The sequence below is a fragment of the Dermacentor variabilis genome, chromosome 7 (assembly GCF_050947875.1).
Source record: "Dermacentor variabilis isolate Ectoservices chromosome 7, ASM5094787v1, whole genome shotgun sequence".
Classification (NCBI taxonomy): domain Eukaryota; kingdom Metazoa; phylum Arthropoda; class Arachnida; order Ixodida; family Ixodidae; genus Dermacentor; species Dermacentor variabilis.
Window position 1 is genome coordinate 159,463,074 of NC_134574.1, and position 23,898 is coordinate 159,486,971.

At 51.3% G+C, this 23,898-nt stretch overlaps 1 protein-coding gene across 1 annotated transcript in view; it reads right to left on the reverse strand.

Moving 5' to 3' along the window:
* The window catches only part of LOC142588284 (uncharacterized), a 112,427-nt gene that overhangs the window by 14,402 nt on the left and 74,127 nt on the right, over positions 1–23,898 (reverse strand). The window contains exons 2-6 of the mRNA XM_075699863.1: positions 14,709–14,763; positions 7,540–7,946; positions 6,295–6,576; positions 4,578–4,796; positions 2,728–2,950 (exon numbers count right to left, since the gene is read on the reverse strand). Coding sequence (XP_075555978.1) covers positions 2,728–2,950; positions 4,578–4,796; positions 6,295–6,576; positions 7,540–7,946; positions 14,709–14,763 — 1,186 coding nt within the window. The remainder of the gene's footprint in view (positions 1–2,727; positions 2,951–4,577; positions 4,797–6,294; positions 6,577–7,539; positions 7,947–14,708; positions 14,764–23,898) is intronic.

Genomic DNA, 23,898 nt, shown 5'->3' on the forward strand with positions numbered 1-23,898 from the left:
AATACGTTCACCTTTGCTAAAGGCATATGCAACTCTATCGGAATTAAAGTTCCAGAATTCCATTAGCTTGCACCTTCCCGCCGAACGGTCATCGACAATACACCACCTCGAAAGTGGAGTATACGGAGCGTGGTTCATGAGCCTAGGCCGCTGATTCGCCGCAGAATTGACTCCCAACCGCGTAAACATCACGACAAGTGGACCGCCAAGGAGCAAACGATGGAAGTCCCGCGGCGTGCATTGTGCCCTCGCGCGGGGCAGCCGAAACGAGCGCGTATGGCGGTGGCACTCCTGCACAGGGCGGCCAGGAGGCGAAGGGCTCTTCTTCCAAGAAAGAGAGTCAATAAGCGACCGGGCACCACTCAGCGCGCCGCCGCCGCTGCCACCGAAGCGCTCTCTGGTTCTTTGTGGGGCCTCGCGAGATTCCCTCTCGTACTGCGATCGCGCTGCCCATTGCGAGAGCAGCCGCCGCTCCACGGGCTACACTTTACCTCCGCCAGCACGGTGGCAAAGAAATGGCGAGGGAGCGAATGAAGCGCCACCGCCGCCGAGAAAAGGCAGCTCATTGCGAGGCTCGCTGTAACGAGCGACGTCGTAAAAAGCGCATTTGAGAAAAGCGCTTAGTGCGGTATACGCCCCTACCCGCGAGAGGCTATATCCCCGCCGTCTTGGCCTGCGCCTACGTAGCTGCAGGTGCGAGGAAAAAAATGATTCCCTCCCGAGCGCGTTTTTCTTCTCGCGTGGCAGCTGATAACATTTCTATTCGCTTTTGTTTGCATTCCTGAACGGCACTGGTACAGCCGATGTACAGGTGCGGCGGCGGGCTTCTCCGGAATTTTCATTGAAGCGGTGTTTTGACGTGGGAGCTTCCCCAAAAATGAGCTCACGATGTGTACTCTGTTGTATACGTGATAGGACGAAGGAAAATGCTATGATCACGGAGGAATTTGTAATTGATCGGAATGAGAAAGAAGGGCGGAACCATAGAAGGATACGATTGTCAAAATCCAGCGATATATAGCTTCCTTATAGACCTACTGAGATATGGTACAACATTAAAATCCTTGCGAGAGTATACATCGGGCATTGATATCGGGATCGATCTAAATGTCTCGGCAACACAGCCGCCCACGCAAAGTGGGGGTTCCAGAAGAGCCGAAGAGTGAGTTATGCTGCGTCCTGCAGCCTCACGTGTTGATGATTGGCGTGAAGTTTTGTCGTTATCACCGAAAATGCCCAAAACAATTTTTTTTATCAGTGTCGCGAAAAAGTTACCAACAAAATTCTTACAGGTGCACCAATAACTCGCCTCATCCATGTAGGACGACATTGCCGCATTCACTTATGTTGAATTCCAATGGCGGAGTCGGAGCAGCCGACGGACTCCGCGAGCGAGCACTCGACTCTGGCGCAGAGCAACGCCTTCAGATCCGCGAGTGGAACACAACCTGCGCCGCCGGAGCAATGCGGAAGCGGAAGTTCTATCACCGAGTTACCCAGGATACCTTGCGTGTTGTCATTTCATTCCGCTGTTTGCTCCCAGCACCGCTGCACCGGTGACTTGTCTCTTCAGCGCCGTTCACCTGTTGTTTTTTTAAAAGCGCGGAATGGATATCTCGCCAAGCGTGCAGCAGCTTTTGCTTCCTCGCGAGTCGTGACCAATGGCGCCTCCTAGCAGACAAACGTGGTAAAGGAAATACGTCACGCAGAGTTCCGGTCCACTCCGCCGATTTTGGCGGAGCATCTTTTTCTGCTCCACGGACTGACTCCCGCTCTGAATCCCCTCCGACTCTCTCATTGGAACACCTTACTCCCGCCCTCAGTCTGCCATTGGAACAAACTTGCTCCGAAACGAGCAGAAAAACTTGCTCCGACTCCGCCATTGGAATTCAACATTACCAAAACGTCCAACTCCACCGTATGACTCTAAGCAGCTAGGAAAAGCCAACTTCAAAAGCAACATAGCGCATGGCCGCTTTGGTGATACGCCAAGTTCGGCATGTCGCGAATGAATGGTATATTTTGTTCTAAATATGCATCTGAAGTTCTTGTGCTTTTGCACCTCTATACTTCCTTTACTGCATTAAAATCTGGCCGTACGCAGAACGAAATTCGATGTATCCTAGCAATCTTCAATGGCTTTTTACGGGGGGATAGTCTTCGGAATATGCCGCATAAAATGTGTTTTACTCTGAGGCAGACCGCGCGAAAAGCACTTTTAATCGTCGCAGGCAGGGCATGGAAAAAGTTCGAGCCCCGTTCGATTCACCGGCACCAACTGATAAAGCGGTTCACAGCAGTTAAACGCGAAAGCCGCGTTCATGCCAACAGTCTTTGTGGAGGTTCCGCTGATTGCCTCTACCGACCTTACGATTGTACGCCCGTGAGCAAAAAAAAAAAAAGAGAAAAAGATATACAGACCAGGGATTCCGCTATAAAGCGGATTTTCTTCTCCGCCTAAGACTGTAACTTGAAATCGAGCTAGGGTGGTTTCATGATAAAAACGACGTACAGCGCGAAGGACAAGGACGGCCAGTGTATGTCGTCTGTCGCCGTCCTTGTCCTTCGTGCTGTACGTCGTTGAAATTGAGGTCCGTATTTAAAAACAACTTGGCACTGCGAACTTTCCAGCACACTCGTAAATTTCAGTTTCTGCGTCTGAATGACAAATAAATGCAGCTTTTTTTTTTTCCTCCCCGCAAAGTCGGAACAAGTGTGCACGCTTACTCTCGTGACAGTAGCGGCCCGTGTATCCGGCGTCGCAGACGCAGCTCGACGTGGCCGCCGCCGCCGCCGCGCTGCCGGTGGCGACGCAGCGGCCGTGCGGGCCGCACACCGAGGCCCCGCCGCCGTGCTCTTCGACGGCCGCACAGCCCTGCAGGGAGGCCGGGGGCGAGCACGGCTGGCCGCCGGGACCGCCGCACGGTCGGTCCTGCGTGCAGTTCTTGCCCTGCGAGGAGCGCGGCGCGGGCAGGGGTCAGGGGTGCGAACTCGCTTCGGGAACTAATGCAGGAAAAGGGGTCAGGCGCTGCCCTCAAAGGTGTATGCCGAAACGTTTCCTAGCCACGTATTTTCGTATGTTACGTTGTATGGATTGGAGGCACTGCGGTGGTAAAAATAGAAAAAAAAAGCGGGATTATGGGACGGTACGACCAGCGAAGGCAGAGTGGAAGCTTCAACAGGCGCCAGCCAATGAGAAGCTTGATCGTGCGAGCACACGTGGCTTGCCGGCTCGCGTCATTCGCGTTAATTCCTTTTTTTTTTTTTTTTTGACATTTAAGGTTAAGGGTGTTCACCAATGGAACAAACCAAAAGCGCACACAAGGGCGTAAGAATTTTTCGCTGTACGTTTTTATACCACCGAGAGTACTTTGGTTTCATGGATAGCAACCTTAATACTGCCAACATTTTTACGGTGTTGCGCGTTGGAACGCCGCCTGCTCAGACTGGCGCGCCCTCAGACACACGCCTTGTAGGTTATCAAAGGCTACATTGTCGCATGACGTAAGCGTTGAACCCCTTTCGGTGGTTTTACTTTGTAAAAGTGCAGCTTTGACTCCGGATAAGCGACCTTTCGCGGCTTCGTCAGGACGCTGCGGGAAAGTATACGCTACACTCTGAAAAGAACACACTTCAAGGTGTGAATATCTTGTCCCGGGGTTGATAGCCTTTCGAGGTGTTAGGGGCACCGCATGCAAAAGGTGTTTGCGCAACACCTTTAAACGAAGGTTATTAAAGTCATCAATGCTGATGTGACAGAACTGGGATACCTACCATAGGATATATTTAATAAATATGTTTCCTTTAAGACAGGTAACCCAGCTGGATAAAGCAGTGTATACAGGTATGTGTGGATTTGTATACACACATGTATATGTACAGGCAGCACACATTATTAGCTGCAACTATATACAGAAATGTACAGGGTTAAGTAGTAGTCTTTGTTGGCCTGATTGGTTCATAAGAGGCTTAACTTTTTTCGGTTTGATATAACGTTATGTTTCGTGTACATATACCCAACCTAAAATGCGTAATCTGCCAAAAAGAGAAATAAAACACTTATTTGTAGACTAGCGTGTTCATTTACACCCTTAAAATGAGAATATAACATGTAAGCTCTAAAACAGTTCACGCATTTTGTGGCGTATCTTAGCACCACAATAATAAACGCCTTGCTCGCGTTTCCTTTCTGGAAAACTCTGCGCTCGCTACTTTCCCGCCAAGAATGACATATGTCACGCTGATAACGCCCGTTCCGTTCGCGACCTGGAAATACCGGGAAGCGCTTCGTTAAAGAAAGGAAAGGCACGCACGGTAGACGACGATTCTCGTTGCGGGACAAAGATGAGCGCCGGAGCGTGCAACCTCGTACTAAAGTGCAAGCACAGGGGTGCTGCAAGGGCGCTTCCTCTTCAAACACTCCGAGGCAAGGAAGGTGTTGTAAGAATTTAGTTGTAAGCGTGTTTGCATGGATGCAACAAACAAACAAACAAAGAAAAAAGAACACCCTCGTTTCACTCATAAGTGTGTTTGACATTCTTAGGCGGCGACGTGCAAGTGTATGCGTATACACATACCTGGTAGCGGTCGGTGCAGTGACAGTAGTAGTCGTGCGAGCCGAGGCTGAAGCAGGAGGCGCCGTGCGCGCACGGGTTCGGGTGGCACGGGTCCTCGTCGCGTTCGCACCGGGCGCCTCCGTAGCCCACGGGGCAGATGCACCGGAAGCCCGGAGGCTGCGGCGACGCCACGCAGTCGCCGCCATTCTGGCACGGACGCGCCAGGCAGCCGCTCAGCTCCTGCGCGACCACAGATATGTGCCGTGACTATTCAGTGAACGGAACTTCAAAGGACCTTAGAGTGGGAAGTTAGGCGAGTTGGTATACATTCATAATGGGAACAGCGCGAACAAGACGACGACGGAGTGAAAGGACACAGGTCAGGGCTCGTCCTGTGTCCTTTCACTCCGTCGTCGTCTTGTTCGCGCTGTTCCCATTATGAATTCAAAGGATCTGTTGAGTATCATGCGCGCTGTTCCATTGGGCCGTCTTTGTGCGTTATACCTGTGAACTGAGAGACGATGTACGTGTTTTTTTATCGTTTATCTCGTGATCTATTGCTTGATTGCACCCAACAGAGGTGCGCTCCCGGGACTACTTGGAGGGGTCGACATGCAGTACGTATACATAGACGTGGACGCAATATGTTAGAAGGTAAAGGGAAACAGAGCATGCTATATGTTCCGCGTGATGTGAGCGTGACCTTTTTAGACGGTCAACGAATAGATGTAGTGGGACACTTGGGGTGAGTGGTTTATATGCACCCCTATCTCCTGTCTGTCATTTCCGTTATCGCTGTTTGTCGAAGCCAAGATTGTGGTGAGTGACGGGCGATGCCAAAAGGGTACCGCGAATATGAGAATGGAATAAAATTTAGGCGTTAGGCCTAACGTCACCATGTGGCATTGCGTGTATGCGTATACACGAATCGGCGGCATGTGCGTCGCGATGTGTACGCGTTCGTGTCCAGTGTTTGGTACCGATCAGCAACCTGTGCCTTGGGTCTTACTAAAGACAATATTTAGAACACACCGCTACCTTCAACTTCGTGAGCTGCTTACATGTATACAGGTGTGAAGCGTCCGCCCCTCGATATATTCCTGCAGTTGCATGCAGGTAAGTCAACGCAATGCAAGGACTTGCAAGTGTGGAAACTTAGGCTGCAATATGCAGGGAGCTGACAGTGAACTGCATTTTATAGACGACGCCAAGTCCCTGGCTCGCTCCGAAGTTGGGGAAACGCAGCCCGAAGTTGAGCTGCAGCGGGGAGTCGCATGCAGTGGGGAGAAGTGGCAGTGCAGTAGATATAGATGTAAGGGTAAAACTATATGCCTAATTACCGGAGGCTCGTCGAATGAAAACTGTAAATGGATGCCTCACGGTAACGCTTATTAACGCGACAGTTTTCCAACACTGTAAGTTTCGTTTATTCGGTGCTTTCTTCTGCCCGTGTCACTCAAGCGAAGCTCATTCGACGAAGCGACACACTTAAGGTCGACTATAGTTTTTGTCGTCACACGAGTGAACTCATTCGACCACCACTAACATCTACAGCAGACGATATATATGAGAGAGAGAGAGAGAGAGAAGAAGGAGAGGCAGGGAACCAGACTGAGTCCAGTTTGCTACCCTACACGTGGGGAGGGGAACGGGAAGTTAAAGAGAGAGAGAGAGGGAAAACATGAGTCTGTACCGCACTTTCACATGCACTGAGTATGTACGAGGCGTTACACGTTACCTGGCATCTGGATCCGGTCCATCCGGGCGAGCAGGCGCACGCCCAGGTGCCGTTGCGCTGGACGCAGCTGCCGCCGTTGAGGCAGGCGGCCGGCAGGCAGCCCTGCGGCCCGCGGCCCAGCTCGCAGTTGGTGCCGGAGAAGCCCGGCCGGCAGCGGCACAGGTAGTGCTGCGGCCCCGCCGTGTGCTCGCAGGTTCCGCCGTTCATGCACGGCTCGTGGGTGCCGCAGTAGTTCAGGTCCTGGTCGCACAGGATGCCGCCCCAGTTCAGGTCGCAGATGCACTGCGCGCGGAACGGGGTTCGGTCTCTGGAACTCGTACACATGTACGGCTCGCGAACGTGTGTGTACACGCAAGAAATGCTGGCACACAAGGGGAAGGCGAGAACGAGCCACGGTGTTCCCCGCACCGTCGCGAGAGCGTGACACCCAGATAGCAGCGCAAAAATGGAAGGGTGCAATCGGGCCAACTGTACTGCATCGCCACGGCTGGCATGACAATAGAGGAAGCTCGCCAGAGGTCGCACCTGTAAGGCTTCTATCGCCTCCTCTTTTTTCCTTATTTATTAAGGGTTGTATAGCTGGTGGCGTACCTTCGCTTCAGATTTATTTATTTATTTATTTATTTATTTATTTATTTATTTATTTATTTGCATCTGGACGGCGATGAACGTCGTAATGTACGCCTCAGCGGCCGAATTTTGAATTTTATTCACTTTAACTCGCCAACTGTATTGGGAGCTCATTCGTCCAGTACACTCGGGCGCGCCTGGCCGTGACTCCGGGGAACATTGTGAGGTCCTAATCCGGGTATGTGTCATGTGAGGTTACGTTCGTTCGCGCAAAGAACACTCAGGCGCAGATGTGTCAACGCGAGACCTTGCAGGTAGCGATCTGGGCTCAGTTTAAACACTAATACAGCGAGACTGATAAATTTTGTCTTGCGAAACCCAGAAAGCCGCGTAATTAAACGAAGTTGCAGCTATAATCTCCACAAATGCGTTTGAGTGCAATAAGGAAGAGCGGAACATCATTCCGAGTGCCTTTACGCAAGCCTCCGCAGGCTCTACGCTATCCTTCGATCTCTCTGTTCTTGAACAAAGGGTTCTGTCTCTGCGGACTCTCGGTAGCGATCCCTGTGAACGCACGTCGCAGCGTCAGGTAAAGCTAACTGCGTATATATGGAAATCCCTGCGGGCTGCTATAGCCGTTCCGCTTGCCCCGACGAATGCAGCTCGCCCGCTCACCTGCCAGGGCGTGTTGTTGCAGTATCCGTGCCGGCAGCCGGGGTAGGGGGCGCAGTGGTCGCACAGCTCGGACTTCCAGCCCGGCCGGCAGACGCACTCGCCGGGCCGCTCGCAGTAGCCGTGCACGGGGTGGCAGCCGCGGCGGCACACGGGCGTCTCGCACGTGGCGCCCGACCAGCCCGGCCGGCACAGCTTGGAGCCGTCGCGCGAGCACCGGTAGTGGCCGAAGCGGTCGTCGCGCGGCTTGCACAGCGTCCAGCAGCTCGGCCCGTAGTAGTTGGCCGCGCACGTGACCCGTATGCGGTACGAGAGCTGCGCGGCTCGGCCCGGGTGCCGCAGCGTGTGCCACTCCTCGCTGGGCAGCACCAGGCCCGAGTAGGCGAGCCGCTCGATGGGCCGGTCCACGTCTGCGGGACACACAAAAAGAAAGGGGGTTTGTACATAGGCACAAAGCGACGTGGACACACGTGGCAGGGGCACAAAAAAGAAGAGCAACAGGGCGACTCTGCGCGAATGCCGGCCATATCGAGAAAAGAAAAACTTTAATCCTGAAAGTTCCTAACCGTGACATACCTACGCGCGCCGCCCGATCTATGAGGCCACGCTCTAAACGCAGAGTTTTTGTATAAAATACGAAACTATGTATCCAATCACTGAAGGCAGCTCGCGCTACGTGTGTGCCGGCAGTGGCATAAGTTTAAAGGCGTATTCCGTGTGTTTCGACGGCACTGATGCCGGGCGGTATATAGCGACGAAAGTGTAGACGCTCCAATGATACATAGGAATTAAGAGTTGTTGTTCCTGACCACAGATATTTAAGAGTGCGGCCAGTGACAACGACGATCCGCCACAATGTGGTTGTCGTACAGCTTAATAACACTTGCTTCACGCGGCGACACGTGAACTTCTGACGTTGAAACCATTTACGCGTAAATTTGTTCGCTGGAAGCTGCGCTCCATGCGGCCTGCGCCTCCTCCTTTTTTTTTTTTTTTTTTTGTCTGTCCTAACCGGTAACCACGGAGGGGGCGCACGCGGGGACCCTCCACTTGCTGCAGGGCTATACTATAGCAATCTTCGACTACTCTGAGAGCATTAGACACTTCCTCCTCAGCGTTGACGTAATCGAGCCTATGGCAGCCACGACTCTTCTTTTGGCACCGGAACCCGCAAGAGCAATGGTTAATAGTATAGTGTAATAGGTTCACTATTAAAAGAAAAGAAATAACGTCAAGGTTCAATTTCTTTCTTAAGTTTTGCTCCGTAGCGTCAGTGTGACGTCACAAATTTCGAAATACTTATTTTTCGTATTTTGGCCGTTGTGACTCGGTAAAAGTACTCGCAACTTGCGCAACTTCTAATTCCAGTATTTTACTCTTTTTCGACACGATGCAGTCGATGTGTACCAATAAGAAATTACCTAGGCCCGACCGAGCATGCAGGCGCCGTCAAATCCGTGAACGTCACGGCGTGCTGCTTGGTGTGGGAAGGTGCCGGCGACGTCGCCACCCGTCTTTCGTTCTTTTTTTTTTTCTTGCAAAGTCAGGGTGGCTTTTTTGGTATTGTGTAGAAGGGTAGCTTACTAATACACCCTTCAAATATTTTGTTTCTTTGACCACAAGTGTTGTGGCTTGGGTCCTTGAAAGTGCGCTACGTGTCGTGTCGTCATCTATCTATCTATCTATCTATCTATCTATCTATCTATCTATCTATCTGTCTGTCTGTCTGTCTGTCTGTCTGTCTGTCTGTCTGTCTGTCTGTCTGTCTGTCTGTCTGTCTGTCTGTCTGTCTGTCTGTCTAATCTCGTTGTCCTCGTCTTTTTTTGTGTGTGTGCGCTACGTATATAAATTATCTTAAATGTCCCCGGCATGCCACTTCAGTTTCGGTTTGCTTCCTAGTGGAAGCCCCCAGCCCGCACAGAGCGCGCACACCGTGTTGATATGTCTCAAGCACGGGTTATACAGCAAGAGGCGCGACTCAAATCCAACCTAAAAAAAAAAAAAAGCAACCGGCGATTAGGGGCGCAACCAAGAGAAAACGGCGAATTCTCGCTAAATTACCTCGACACGTGCGATGTCGGGAACACCCACGACTCGCTACACAAGCACCTCCCTTTGTCGCTGCAGGCCTCTCGGCGCCTTCCCATTTTTTTTCTAAAACAAACGACGTTCTCCATGCAGGGACAGGCGGCGGGCAGAGCTCACGCGTCGAGCACTTTGCGCGCACTTGTGTTCGGGTTTAGGAAAAAAAAGAAGAAAACGCTGCCGTCGCATGCGACTCGCCAACCGTGCGCGCGCTCTGTGGGAGACCACGTTGGCCTAACCGAGGAAAAGAAAGGCGGTTCCCTGATCTCGGTTCTCAGAATCCCGTCCGCGCTGCTTGTTCTTCCTTATATATATATATATATGGACAGCTGAAGCCTCAATAGTAAATGGAGCGCCCACACCCTTTTGACACCCATGTAGACGGGTGCTAATGCGGACTTGCACGCTATCCGACACCTCAACTTTATTTTGCTGGGTGTCCTTCCTCTGTATGGTTCTATATAGCACCCCATGGTGTAGGCACAGTACCCTTAGGTTGTCTGTCTGGCGACGAACTGATTTACATGCTTAAGAGTGTTAAAATGTGAGAGTTGGCTCGTGATTTAATTGAAAAACGACACGAAGACACCATTCTCGGTCGTGTCTCCATTTCCTTTTTGTCTCCTTCTCCCCCCACTATTCTTAAATATAAATCGCTTCTTTTCCCCTTATTTCCCTCCTAAACTTCGCCGTTTACCTTTTTCTTTTTATTGTTGTTGTTATACTCGCTGAGCGAATACGCGTGGAAAGTGATCATCGCTGCTTGACGAAACTTCTGTCGTTCGTTGCGTCGTTAATTTACCCGCTCATCTTCTCCGGCTATTTGCACAAAAAAAGAAAGAGGAGCGTGTGCTCGAGAGAACACGTGAACAGCGCGGATCCCGCACTCGCCGCCGATTCGACCTTTGACCCCTCGCCCCGTTGGGCAAGTTGACGGGGCTCCTCCGCCGCAGAGTTGGAACACGCATTATTTAGATGCTGCTGGCGTAGAGGACGCAGGGATCACCGCTTGCCCGCCGGAAGCTGACAGCAACACAGGACACTTTTTTTTTTTTTCGTCTCTGTCGCTTTTTTTTTTCTTTTTGGTCGCGTCTTTTGTCCCCACATCGGCGAGAGAGGGACAGTGTTCCTTCCGGGTTCCCTAAAAAAAGCACGCGGACCTGCTAGTGCCTGCGCTTGCGGCCAAAGCGATTGGGACGGTATTATTTTGGGACTCTGTTCTCGGCCATGGCTCCCGCGTAGATGGGCCGAGGAGGGAAAAATAAAAAGGGCGTTGCGTATGGTTGCGTATGCGACAAGCAGCCCCCCTCCCCCTCCTCTTCTTACCCACGCAGGTTCCTTACTGTACGGCGTCGGCTGTTGTGTATGTGGGCGTTCTCTTGCGTGTCGACTGCCACGTGTTTGGACATCCCCGCTGGCAAAACAACGGCGACAAAAAAAGGCGGCGAATAAGTGATGCCTAAAACACGGCATGGCTGGCATCACTATAGGAGAGACGCGCGGTGTTGGGGGAGATGAAAAAAAAAAAAATGACAGTGGCAAGAGGAACTGAGGTTTTTTTTTTTTTTGTGTGTGCGTGTGTGTGCTCGAGATACACGTGGGGCAAGGTCAGGGTTGACGGGTCGATGACCGAGCGACAAACTAGCGGACCCCTTGTGCCTGCGCGGACCCTTATTCTCTCCCGGTGATGCGTATGGGTACGCACGTTACAGCCGTTAACGAAGAGTGGCTGTCAAAGCCGTTCTTTTTTTGTCGGGCGAAAATGCCAGCACCATATGCTCCCGACATGCGCCGATTTCCGGCTATTCGTTAATACCGACCAGGCAATGCATTGCCGCGTGACTCATTGCAGCACCGGTCGAATCTCGTTATTACGAAGTCGCATCCGACAGTAAATTGTCTTACGTCCGATATTCGTTGTAAGCATATAATCATGACATGAGACGCATATCGGTGATACTTTTTCTCATTTATTTCGTAATATCCGATAATTTGTTACAGCCATTATATTCGTTATATCGAGGTTAGACTTATTCTGAGTGGAACTTATGAAGTGTTTGGAGTGACAGCGTGCTTTACGAGTACAAGATGTGGCATTTAGTACGTGCGACAGTTCAATTGTTCGTAAGCTTGCTCTACGAATTCAGGTAAATTTTGCGACCTGAGTTACCGAAGCCGAAATGCTATCGTTGGCTTCTCTACTAAAAGTTGACAACATAGCTCCACCTACAAAGTAACAATATTTTTCAAGCGAAACACATGTACAACTTTCACTGGAGAACTCAGCTGGTGCCCGTATTGAAGTACTGGCCGAGCCCTGTTTCGGGGACCTGACGAGAACTGGAGCACGTGAACGGTACTTCAGTAAACCCTCGTTGTAACGAAGTAATCTGGACAGGAAATTGATTTCGTTATAATCAGTATTTTGTTAGAGGCGAAGGAGTTATAGTAACGCGAGAACGTGAAAAACTTCGAATGAGGTGATTTCATTGTAACTAGAATTTATTGTATGCAGCATGGCATTGCCGATGGCCGAAGGATAATATTCCGCACGGGAATCGCAGTGCAGGCTTCGGATCGCTGCTCCGCCGCTTCATTCCTATATATTCAGTGGAGTAAAGCGTGATACGAAGAGAGTGACATCCTAAGCAGCCGTCGCAAGCCAATACGAATTTTGACGTTCTTATGCTGGTAGACGAAAAAAAAAAAAATATCGTCGACCGCTGTCTATATTGTGGACCAGCTATATCATACGGCTGATTTCTGATTATCACAATCACGTACGTCTCGTTTGACATATTTTATAGTCCACTTCAGCGGTCACACGAAACGCTTCAAGCGCTGGACGCGAACGTGCGGGCAATTCTTTCCGCTACATTATGCGCCATGCGGTAACATCTCCGAAAGCCATGAGAAGAATTCTCATGTTGAGCCTTATCGCCAGAACTCGCAACCATCTCGAGCCCTGTTCGCGATATGCGTCGGCCGCGGTTAATGGCTCAGAAAGCGAGTAATGCAGCGAAGACTCGACTTTTTTAAATGTCTGTATATACACTTGCTCGGAGCAGTGCATAAGCACTCCGAACCGCACTTACGCGAAGCGACTTCCCCACTATGTGCAATTTTGTTGGAGCTTGTCCTTGCTTCTGCGCGGAGTCTCTGAAGCCGTTCTTTTCAGGCACTTCTGGGGCTCGCGAGAAGGATGCTAAAGAAGAAAAAGAAATCGGGACTTAAAGGGTCATTTCTGAGGAGATCCTTGTCCAGATTTGACATGACCAAGCAGCTCTGATAGTGGCGCTGATGGAAGAGTTTCTCTTTCGTGCGCTGCTGATAAGGTGTACACGGCGTCTTCGCATACAGAAGGGAGATTCGAGGAGCCACGGAAGCGCGCTGGGCCGACGATCGTTACAGCTGCTGCGTGCGGTGGGTCTCTTAGCCACATCGGCATGCTTTCGGAAGCGAAGCAGTCGGAGAGCGTCGCGGGAATGGGAGCAGCGGACTTCTCGGGAAACCACGTAAATTTGGAGAATCGTAAAAGAAATAACTAAAGTACACGTGCGGACAGATCCCGGGAGCTATACAGCGACGGCGCTCTCTCAGTCTTACGTGGAAGACCTTCAGGTGATGCTCAGAATAGCAAAGGAGGAGGTCGCTCACAAAGTAAGACTGCTTAAAAAGGACGAAATGGGGGGGGGGGAAGAAAGGCAAAAAAAAAAAGCTCCATTTGTCTTTCGGCCGAGAGCCCCCCCCCCCCCCCTTGCTAGCTGATCTTATCGGCGATCGCGTGGTGGCGCTGTCGGCGGGAGCGCACGCGCTATCTCTTCGACTGCGCCATGCGTCGCTCCCGCATTCCGCAAAGCGACTCCTCTGAGACTCCTCCCCGAGTGGTGCCGCTCTAAATTCTTCTTTTTTTTTTTTTTCACCGTCGGTTCAACGAAATTTGCGCAGTATCCGAAAGTGTATTCCAGGCTCTTCGCGTCGTTAGCCCGTGGACGTATTCCTTTCTTTGTCGCCCGCATGCAGCCTCGTGGACGACTGCAGAGACGTGCTTCCCTGGTGTATAATACAGCGTCTCGCTCGCACAAAAGGGCCGATCTTTGTTCCCCCCTAGACGTGGCGCCATTAATTTCGCTCCACTTGAAGGGGTTTCCCGTGTGAACTGGAGCCGCGACGCGTCGCCGATGTTCGCGTGTCTAGACAGCGCCAACGTGGCTGTTGCTGTCGCTGCTGCTGCTGCTTCGGCGCGGCGTTGACTGCAACCCTCAAAGGTATGCGTTTGGACGCACCGCCTAGTTTATGTCGGCAATTTGTTATGGAGAGAATACCTGAATGCGAACTTGGTAACTCACGAGGGTATACGTTTCGCTCATTTGCAGTGTGCTGATGGAATCTGTGTATATAGCATTCCTTTAAATACACGTGTTCCATCTAGCGAAATAATTCAGGTTTAAGAAGCCGGAGGGACTCCCTCCAGGCGTCGATTGTATGTGATTCGGATATAGGACGAGTTTTGACGAAGATATGGCGCTTGACTCCGGTACGACAAATTTTGTCATTGTCATAGCCGCCGTTGCGTTCGCTGCGGACTTGGAGCCTTTTCTGAAATTTGCGTGCGACTACAAATTCTGGTAGACCGTAGGGTACTTGGAAAATGATGACGACTCGAGAGAACCAGAGGAGAGGGTAGGTACCCTCAGTCCTGCGCCAACATTTCGTCTGCATGTGGTGATCACGTGGGCACACAACGCGCTGACGCGACAGACGCCGCATTGAGTCTCCACACACGTATAACCTATACCGGTTTGAGATATCAGCGTTCTTCGATTAACGTGGCAGGAAATCGCTGACTTCACACACACACTGCTCCACTGTCCACCCACTGTTCCACTGTCCACATCCACTGTCTCATAACGAACCTGTAGTTTCAGGCCAGTTTACAGCGCGTTATCTAAAATCTAATATTGATGTCTTCTAATACGTGTTCTGAATCAACGGTCCAACTTTCTTCTTTTTTTTTGCGTGCAAGCAAGAATCGAACGACGAAATAAAGTATCAGGAGCTTAACATTGAAGAAGAGTGATACTCACAAGGTTCAGTGTAGTTGTTGTGATGGAGCGCCTCCAGGATAAGCGTGAACGACCTCTGCGAAAAACAGACAGAAGAAAACCACATGACATATAAGCAACCTCGTGCTCGTCGGCAATACATAACAGCGCGGTATAGTGGAATTGCACTTGCGCGCGGACAGCGTACGTGTATATACGTCTTCATAACGGGCTGTGTATACACTGGTAACACCATTACTGTTAGGGCTAGGGTGGTTGCTTGAGCTAGTTGGTAATTCATTATCTTTATTAGTGACCCCGCGTAACGACGCGCGCGAGCACTATTTAGTACTCCATATAGTATACTGCTCTAATAGTTGCCGAAGATGCTCGAGCGCATGATTTATTTTCGCGCCACCGCCGCCTGTAACGTTATTTTTGAACTGTTAGGGCTTTACAAACATTTATAGAGGATGACAACGGAGCTCTATCTAGACGTCCGATGACAGAAGACGTAGTTGAAGGCTATGTAATCATTCTGACTGCCTTGGGCGCACGAAAATATCCGATGCGAGAGTTACACATCTCTCCCTGTAAAATTCTCTTGTCAGATATTTGTGTGCATCCAAGGCTGTCAGAATGTTTACATAGTTTTCAACTACGTATTTTGTCATCACACGTCTAGTTAGAGCTCCGTTGTCGGCTTCTATAAATTTGGTAAGGCCCTGCAAGGGTGTTACCAGTGCGACAAGAAAACACCCTTGAGGGTGTAAACGTTTTTAGAGTGTACTGTATAGCCGATATTAATAACTGCTGACAGCTCAGCCCGCGCGTTACTGAAATAAATATCCAATGATCGACTTCTAACAGGATCGTAAAGCGCCATTGTACGATAACAGGCGGAGGTCACAGGCGGCGGTGGCGCCAATATAAATCATGCGCTCGAGCATCTTCGGCAAGTATTAGAGCAGTATACTATATGGAGTACTACATAGTACTCGCTCGCGGCGTTACGCGGGGCCACTAATAATCGTGCCCGCGAACTGGACCCCTGGCTGCATGTGACCATGGGTCGGTACACGCGACAGGAATAGGAACGTCCCTCCTTCGCCAGCTGACGCTTCCACATGGGCTCCCTGCTTCGATATTGGTCCAATTATAACGCTCTTTCTTTCTCCTTCGCAATGCCTTCGTGCGGACGAAAAAAAAATAAAATAAACGTAACGAGAAACCAGAAAAATCTAGAAATTGTCGGCGGGCTCATTTTTTAAAAGCTGATTTCACCACCTCCTCCCCCTATACCTCCCATCTCGGCGCGCGTTCGTGCGACCAGGCCGGAACCGGAAGCGGTCCGCAGTCATCCTATCCTCGTGGGGACGAATTTTTTGGAGCGAGCAAGTCCTATAAAGAGGAGGGGGGTGTAGAGATGGAGGGGGGTGCGACACCGTACAGAATTGGGCTGCAACCGACTCCCGCCGCATGCGCGTTTCGTCTAAAGATCTCGAGGGAAGGTCCTTGGAGGGCGGCGCGGCTCCGACGTCGTGACCGAGTCCTCCCGCCAGCACACCGCGCCGTGTGCGCTCCACTTGCCGCGATCTCGCGCCTCCACTATAGCTCCGCGGCCTCCATTCATTCATCTAGCACTCCCGAGTCTACGCGCCACAAGGTTGACTCCTGTGCTCGCGCCCGTATACAGCAGAGGAGAGTTTCTTAAAAAGTCTCGAGCGCGTATACCACCACCGCCCCCCCTCGGCCTGCAGCGCATGCAGCCCCGCCCCCTCTCCTCCTCTTACACCACGTGCCTGCCTCGAGCTCTCCATAAGAGAAGGTTTCTCTTCTTTCTCGGCCAACTTCGAACCTCGTGTGGCGAGCTCCTTCCCCACGCGCGGAGCTCGGAAAGCGCCTTCTTCCCCTGGAAGTCTCCCGCGCGGTCTGCATGGATGGAGCACGCATTGGCACGTGCAATGTCTCCGTTTCTTTTTCTTGTTTTCTTTCTCAACTTTCTTTTTTTTTCTTCGGGGGGGAGGGGGGGCACCGGAATTTCATTTCGCCAGTTCTTAAAGAAGCGGCTTCTAGGTCGCGCGCGCTTTTGCCTAATTACTCACTTTTTTAAAAAAAGAACGCCCCCGCCCTCGCGGCCGACACCGCGGATGCACGCGTTCCTCCTCGTCTAGCCTTTTATAAATAGAGCGACTTCCTTGCCAGCATCTTCTTCTGCTTCTTCCGGACAGGGAGCGCGACACAGCCTCCACGCCACTCCCCGCGGCTTCGCCTTTCCAGATTCGAACCCTCCTCCTCACCAAACTTTTCTTTCTTTTTTTTTTCATTTCTTTTTAACATGCGTTGGTCGGCTATAGGAGGCTTATCACGCGACTCGGCCCCTCGGAGAACGCCGGGAAGAGACGGGACAGCTATACGGAAGGTACACAAAAAAAAAAAAAAAGAACCTCCGGAGAAACGAATTTTCAAAATTATTTTTCACGGTCTTCCGTCCCACGTCGTGCGCGCGGCATCAACCGCGGCCATGGCGGCGGGGGAAATGTGTTCTTGATTACTTCCGGAAGGCGGCGGCTGCCTCGAAGTTCCTCTTCACCTTGGCGCGTTTTTTGGATTCCGCCTCCCCCCTCCCCCCTTCGTCTCTTCTCTTCCTCATTTCCGAGCGCTGGGTTTTCACTCCTGCCACGAGCCCTGGTTTCCCCTCACGCTTCTCGGCGGTCTGGTCTCCAGCCGTTGGCTCGATGGAGCGACGCGCTTGGAAGAAAAAGAAGAAAGAAAAAAAAACAGATAAGAGAGAAAAACCGCGTGCCCCGTTTCCGCGGGCGTTTCGTTCTGTTTACTTCCTCCTGTCCGTCCTTCGCCGCCATGTACCGCCGCGTCTCAAGGCTTCCTCCACCGGCGCGTGTCTCCGGCGCCGGGTTCGAATCCCACCTCGCCTCGCCGACTCCACGGCCGGCCGGATTCGTCGGCGCGGCAACGGAAAATCGCCGGTGACGTTTTACGCGCGCGATCTGCTGCGACAAGGGGGACAGTCCGTCCCGTCTGCCGACACCCGTCAGTCATTCAGTCAGTCCGACCGACTCGATCCGTTTTTTTTTTTTTTTTTGAAGCTCTTATGACGCGCTATACAGGCACTTGTCACGGTGAATGCTTTACGAGGCTCGCTCTGTACGTGGAAGGGCGCGCTCCTTGTTGTGTTTGAGCGCTGTAGAAGCCACGAGTGACGGGCTGAGCGTGCAACCCGCGTCGACTTGTCTTGCCACAGCAGTCGAGTGTGTCGTCCTTTTTTTTTTCCCCGGAGATGTCACGCTGGATGACATGCACGCGCCGCGTCCGTGCGTGCGTTCGCTCTCTCCTTACCGTGATGAAAGCAGATGAGTGCACATGACAATATAGCGAGGGCTGAACGGTCGTGGCGATGTGGATGAGAGTCCATATAGTGAGAACTGGCATGGCGAAAAAGCGCTGCCTTGCGTGGCATTGGCAGAGAAAGCCACGTTTCTGCAAGCTCGAACTTGCAGAATTCTACTTTTCTGGATGATTAAAAAAAAGAAGAAGAAGAAGGCGCACTTTGATTTTGTTTTCATTTCCATATGCGGCGTGAAATCACAATGCAGACGTTTATGCAGAGGGAAGCGTGGTAAAGCATCGCATTGCATGTTTATGTATCGGGAGACACGTAGAGCGACAAAACTCTAAATGTATTACCGCAGCGTAGAAAAGTATCGTATAGATATATCGTCTTCTATTTAGTGTCTCCCCAATTCACCTCACGTAGGGAGTTAACATTACTTGCGTGCTTAAAGATAGCCTGAAGCGCCTTGTGAAAAAGTAGGCTTCGCCTGTTGATTTTCATGTCGTGCAGTAAAGCTACAAGATCAAACGCACACTTTCGTTTTTATTTTTTTCTGTATTCCCCAAAAGCCAGATTTCAAAAAGTCGGCAGTGGCGCCACAAATGCAGGAAAATTTGATCCATTAAGGCGGTATCGATTAGAACGGCTGCTACCATGGCTGCACTTGCCAACTTCGACCAGGCAAGCGTGATTGGTGCTCTGAAGTTCGACTCTGCATTTGGTCGATGTTACTATATTTCGTTCTTCATATTGCCTTCCGAGCTGACCTTGTTGCTGTCACGTGTTTACTTAGCAGTAAAGGGCATCCGCGCACAGCTGGAGTTAGCGAAAAAAAGGCGTCACGGGACCTTTCAAGCAGTTACACAAAACACCGCTCGTCTAGTTGCGAGAAAGCTTAAGTCGTGATGCCTTTTAGCAAGTTTCAGTGAAACACTCCTCTCCCTCATTAGGCGGACCCCTAATCCGCCATCCTCATTGAAAGAGAGATAGAGAGAAACATATATTTGTTGTGATGCTTCGCCCTCATCACCATTATATACTATATCAGGTCACCGCCGCCACTTTCATGATCACCTACTCATAGAGAGAAGCGGCGGATGAAAACGATCGGGGGGGAAAACGGACGGGAAAGATACGCCGATTCCAACGACAGATACGGCGCCTGCGGCAAAGCACGCGCAGTCTCGGTCGGAGAGCGATGAAAATTTCTTATCCGCGGCGCTCTTAATGTCCCGCGAGAACAGATGGTCGTACGCGTCGCGCGACGATCGGAAACTTCTTCCCGGCGGCCGACAGAGGGCGGGCCACATTGGTCACGCTCTCTCCCAAAGCGTCTATAAACGTTACGTTACCTCTCTCTCTCTCTCTCTCTCAACCCCCATTCCGCATCGTTCGGCGAGATCGCCCACTGCATTGGAGGGGCGCCATCTTTCTGCACCTGAATGGCGGGCTCCAGGACAGGTCGCTTCGTCACTCGGTATCTATCCGCACCTGAATGGCGCGCGCGCGCATCGCGGCAGGTCGCTTCGTCACTCTCCCTATCGCGATGAAAGAGCCGCCCCAACCGGCAAGACATCGTGGGGCTGAGAAATGAAAAGTGGGCGGCAGCAGAGGTAGAGGCGGAGGGGGGTTCGTTTTGAATCCGCCCGAGATATATGCTGCATCGTTAATTTTTCTTCCTTCAGACGGGTCTAAAAACTCGCCATCTCTCTATCTCTTTTTTTTTTATCTTTGGTTCTTCTTCTGCTTCCTCAGCGTCCGCCCTGTCGCGCTAACTGCTGACCCCGTCAGGTGAGTCAAAGTGTAACCAAATGTTCCGTGATACGTTCCGTTCAACAACTTCTTCGCATTCGTTTAGACTTCGAGTCGCCTTCTCGGAGCCGAAAATAATCCGAGCGCGCGTTCGCCTTCGCCGTGGCTTTCGATTCGCGAGTGTCCATTAGTGTCACCGGAAACGTGGAATGCCTGCGGCGATGCATTCATCATTCGGCTCCACTTTCTTGTTTGTTTGCTGCGCGAATAAATGACGACTGCATTTCTCTCAGCACCCCACACACGAAGCTTTCCTACGAACTTAAAAAAAAAAAAAATATCGGTGGTGAGCTGAGTCACTGCGTGTTTGCAGTCTTGAGGCAAGCAAGTTCGTTCCCGCCGACTTTACAGCTAACGCCGAGTGCTTGCCTGCACGAACTCGAAAGGTATGACTTGACGAATGTTCGAGCGTTCATTGAAGCAGCGCAGCAACAGCAGATATAAAGATTGTGAATGAAGCGGCAAAAGACAAACGTACGACGACAAACGGAAAAAAGTTCCAAGTCGATGAGAGTAAGGAGGTGCTACTTGTAAATGGGCCAAGGTTTTGGGCTTAAAATGGTCACTGCGGAATTTGGTTATTCAAGAGAGACAAGCTTGGTAGTGTGTTCAGTTTTGACAAATCAGTTCTGCGGAAATCTGCAAGGCGAATGAAGTTTCATGAATGGAATGATTGTCGTCCACCTCAGTGTGCCACCAAGCAGATATGAGCGACTATGCATCCCGAAAAGGCGTCGGTCTCCAGTTCGGTGCTCAGACCAACACGAGTTTTCTCCAACCACGAAGCTTTCTGAAAATCCCATACGGGCTTTCGAGAAACCCGGAAGACGTTTATGCCGAGTTTAGTCCCCAGACCATCATATTTTTTTTTATTTTCTCAGAAAGAAAACATACATAATTTCTCAGAAAGTCTTTTTGTTCTTTCTCTGCCTTTTTAGTCTAATAAAACTTCATTCTGGTCCGGGCATGGAAACCGGGACCAACGCCTTGCCGAAGCAGTCCCTCTGCTGTCTGAGCTAACCAAAAGGCTAGCGACAACTCGAATCGACGTCTCGGAGTGTAGGGCATTATTCTGACTATGACATCGTCATCGTCATTCCGGTTAGTCCTGACAGGTAGCGTCACATCGCTTTTCCAGGAATGCGAGTTTTCCACCGCTTCCAAGAGCGCCACGGTATTCAGCGCCACCCATGCGTCCGTGCACACAGAAGCAGCGTCGCTTGCTCCGAACGACAAGAGCAGACGACACAAACGAGTGAAGCGTGTAGAGTGCGTTGACTTTTCCTCTCTCTGTCTCGTTGTTCGCTATGCATCTTTTCAATACGATGCACCGGCTAGGTTCTTTTTCTAAGCTCTCATCACGCGCGCGCCGCAAAATTTGCGCAACGTCTCCGTTCCGCATGTCACCTGTTAGGGACGGACTCTGCATTTTCCCCGGTATTTCGCTATCTTCTGCTTTCACCTGCAGCGCGCCACTGTCAGCTCGTCTTGCCAGCGCCAAACGAGCTACCGGTACTCGCGTGAACTCCGCGGCTGCTGGCTTCTTCACTCCCTTCTCGTTCTCCTAAAAGCACCCCTTTGAAAGACCGGAATCCGTAGCGATGAGACGAATGCGAGGAGGACGAGGAAGATGGCGTTAGAGAGTGAAGCCCCTCCTCGCCTTGCTCTCGGTGGCATCTCCATTGGCCGCCACCGTCTGTTTCGTCGTCTGTCCGAGCAGGCCACGCATTTCCCTCCCTCTCCGCTCTCTTCCCCCTCCACCAGAATGCTTCTTCTTCTTCTTCTACGCGCCGCTTCTTCTTCCGTGCATCCCCCCCCCCCAACCTCCCCTTCGGCTATTGACTCGCATCTCTCCAGAGGTCGCTACTGCGCGACGCTGCGTGCACAGTGCGTGTGTGCGTGCACTTTCGTGCGTGCGTTGCGCCGTCTGGAGAAAATGAGAGCAACTTCGCCCCGAACCGCCCTCGGTCAACGAGATTGGCATTTCCTTCAACCCCCCCTCCCATTACACACCCTGACTCCTTGCCCTTGGCGATTCCCTTATCGAGAGAGCTCGTGGTGCATAGCGAGTCTCTCCGCGCCGCGATGTGTAACAACGAGCGAGGTTTCCGTAGCCGGCGCTACCTGTCTTGCGATTTCCAAGCAGCCGCGCATACACGCCAACTTTTTATTTGTTCTTTATGTCTTCTGTTCACCTGTTTCTCTTTTTTCTTACCTCTTCATACCTGCCTGTCTGAAGCTCTATCCAAAAGCCTGATTCGAATACGTACGCCGCAGAAGGAATTGGGCAGCACTATAAACCAACAATTTTGCGAAAGTCAGCGAATGCTCCATGCGCTACAAAAGGTAGAATTTTCTGATCACCATCGTCCTCGATCATCATCAAAACTTGGCATCCAGCCCGCGAACATAGTACGAAGCTACAAGGGAACGTATACGAGTTCTCCATTAAAAAAAAAAAAACTAATGATATAAAGAGAATAAAAAGTCGCAATTGGAGAATCTGTCCCGCTTTGGGGATCGAACCGGGCATCATATTCCTGGACATAAGTTATTTAGAGGTTAAAAAAAATATGAGTGAAAAGACTGGCTCTAACTGCTCTACCCGGTATAGGAGCGGTCCGTACGCCGCAAGCAGATTAATCGAGTAGTCGATTAGCTAGCTCGCGCCCTGCCATCTGTTATCGCCTTGTTAATCTCAGTTGGTACAGTGAGCGCTTCGGTAAATCGTTGGTGCAGGTTTCGATCCCCAGAAGCAGAAGAAACCTATTAACTGCGGGTTTTCTTTGTAGTTCACCGCCGCTATAATGTTGGGTGGGTACCACTTCTCCTTTGTAGGGCTCATTATGTCGAGGTGAAGCTTTCGCTGACGTAACATGCATCAAATCAATCTAGTAGGCATGCATAATCATTTTCGTAGCATATCGCACCTTATGCACCGAGGAAGTCGCACAAGTTCACTGTTGAAGCTGCGGCTCAGCAGACATGAGACGTAAGCGCAGTTCCTCCTGTCTACAAACTGTGCTTTGGAACGGTGAATATTCTGAAGAGTACAAACGTTCAATGCCGTGATCGTTCGCGAGTTCACCCTGAGCAGCAGTGTCGTATAAGCTGATTCACGTATTTGCTGGGAATCCCGTAAGCACCTCTAACGCCCGGTATTCGACGATTTTTCTCACTATGAGAACCCTCTATATCTTCGCCACCCATCGTTGCCACGCTCTTCTTTCACTCGACCGACCGGGTGCTTGCTGCTTCTTTTCGGGGGGACAGCTATGCGAAACGAAATGAAGGCGCTTCCAAGAACGCGAGCCCTTTTCGGGGGTCGACGCGGTCGGCATTTCCGCACGCTCGCGCTGCTTGCGAAGCAGTGCGCGCCGCGGTCTCTGCAGCTGTCGATAAATTTCACTTTGACAACCGCAACTCCGTTCCCTCGCCTCTTTTGCGGTCTCGCCGCTTGTGCGAACAAAGACACCACGGGAGCGGAAATCCGTGACGCCTCCAAGGGCTCCGTCTCACTTCGAACCCCCGCGGTGGCCGGCATTCGATTGTGACTCGCCCTGACGTTCCTGGGAGCCTGATGTCATTCCTGTGCGATAAAGCTATCGGGACGCGCTAAAGGTGCAGTGTATGTGAACGCGTGCCGTCTGCTTGACTGCCGACGCTCCCGACAGAAGGTATTGATAGCTTCCACTTGACGTCACTAACCCAGCTTATCACTGTGCCGGTGCACCAGCATGGCGGCTACGATGACGTCGTGCAAGTCATCTATATGAGACGTGCGGTGCAGAAGGCAGGACATCCGTCTTCGGACCTTGTCCATATTGTGAAGGGAATGAGTCATAATTTGCGCGTTGATCCGGGGAGTCCCGAGCATTCACAGACGGTGAGCGTAGCTATGAGCGCGAATGAAATGTGTTTGCGAGTGCTGAATGATTGATGAACGCGCGTATCCAGGATTGAGCCAGCGTGCTCTTACGGATTACGACGAGGCATGAGACGGACGTCTATACAATTCTTGCAGCGCACGTTCATACTTTCGCTGATAACAACGACGGTGGAGCCGCA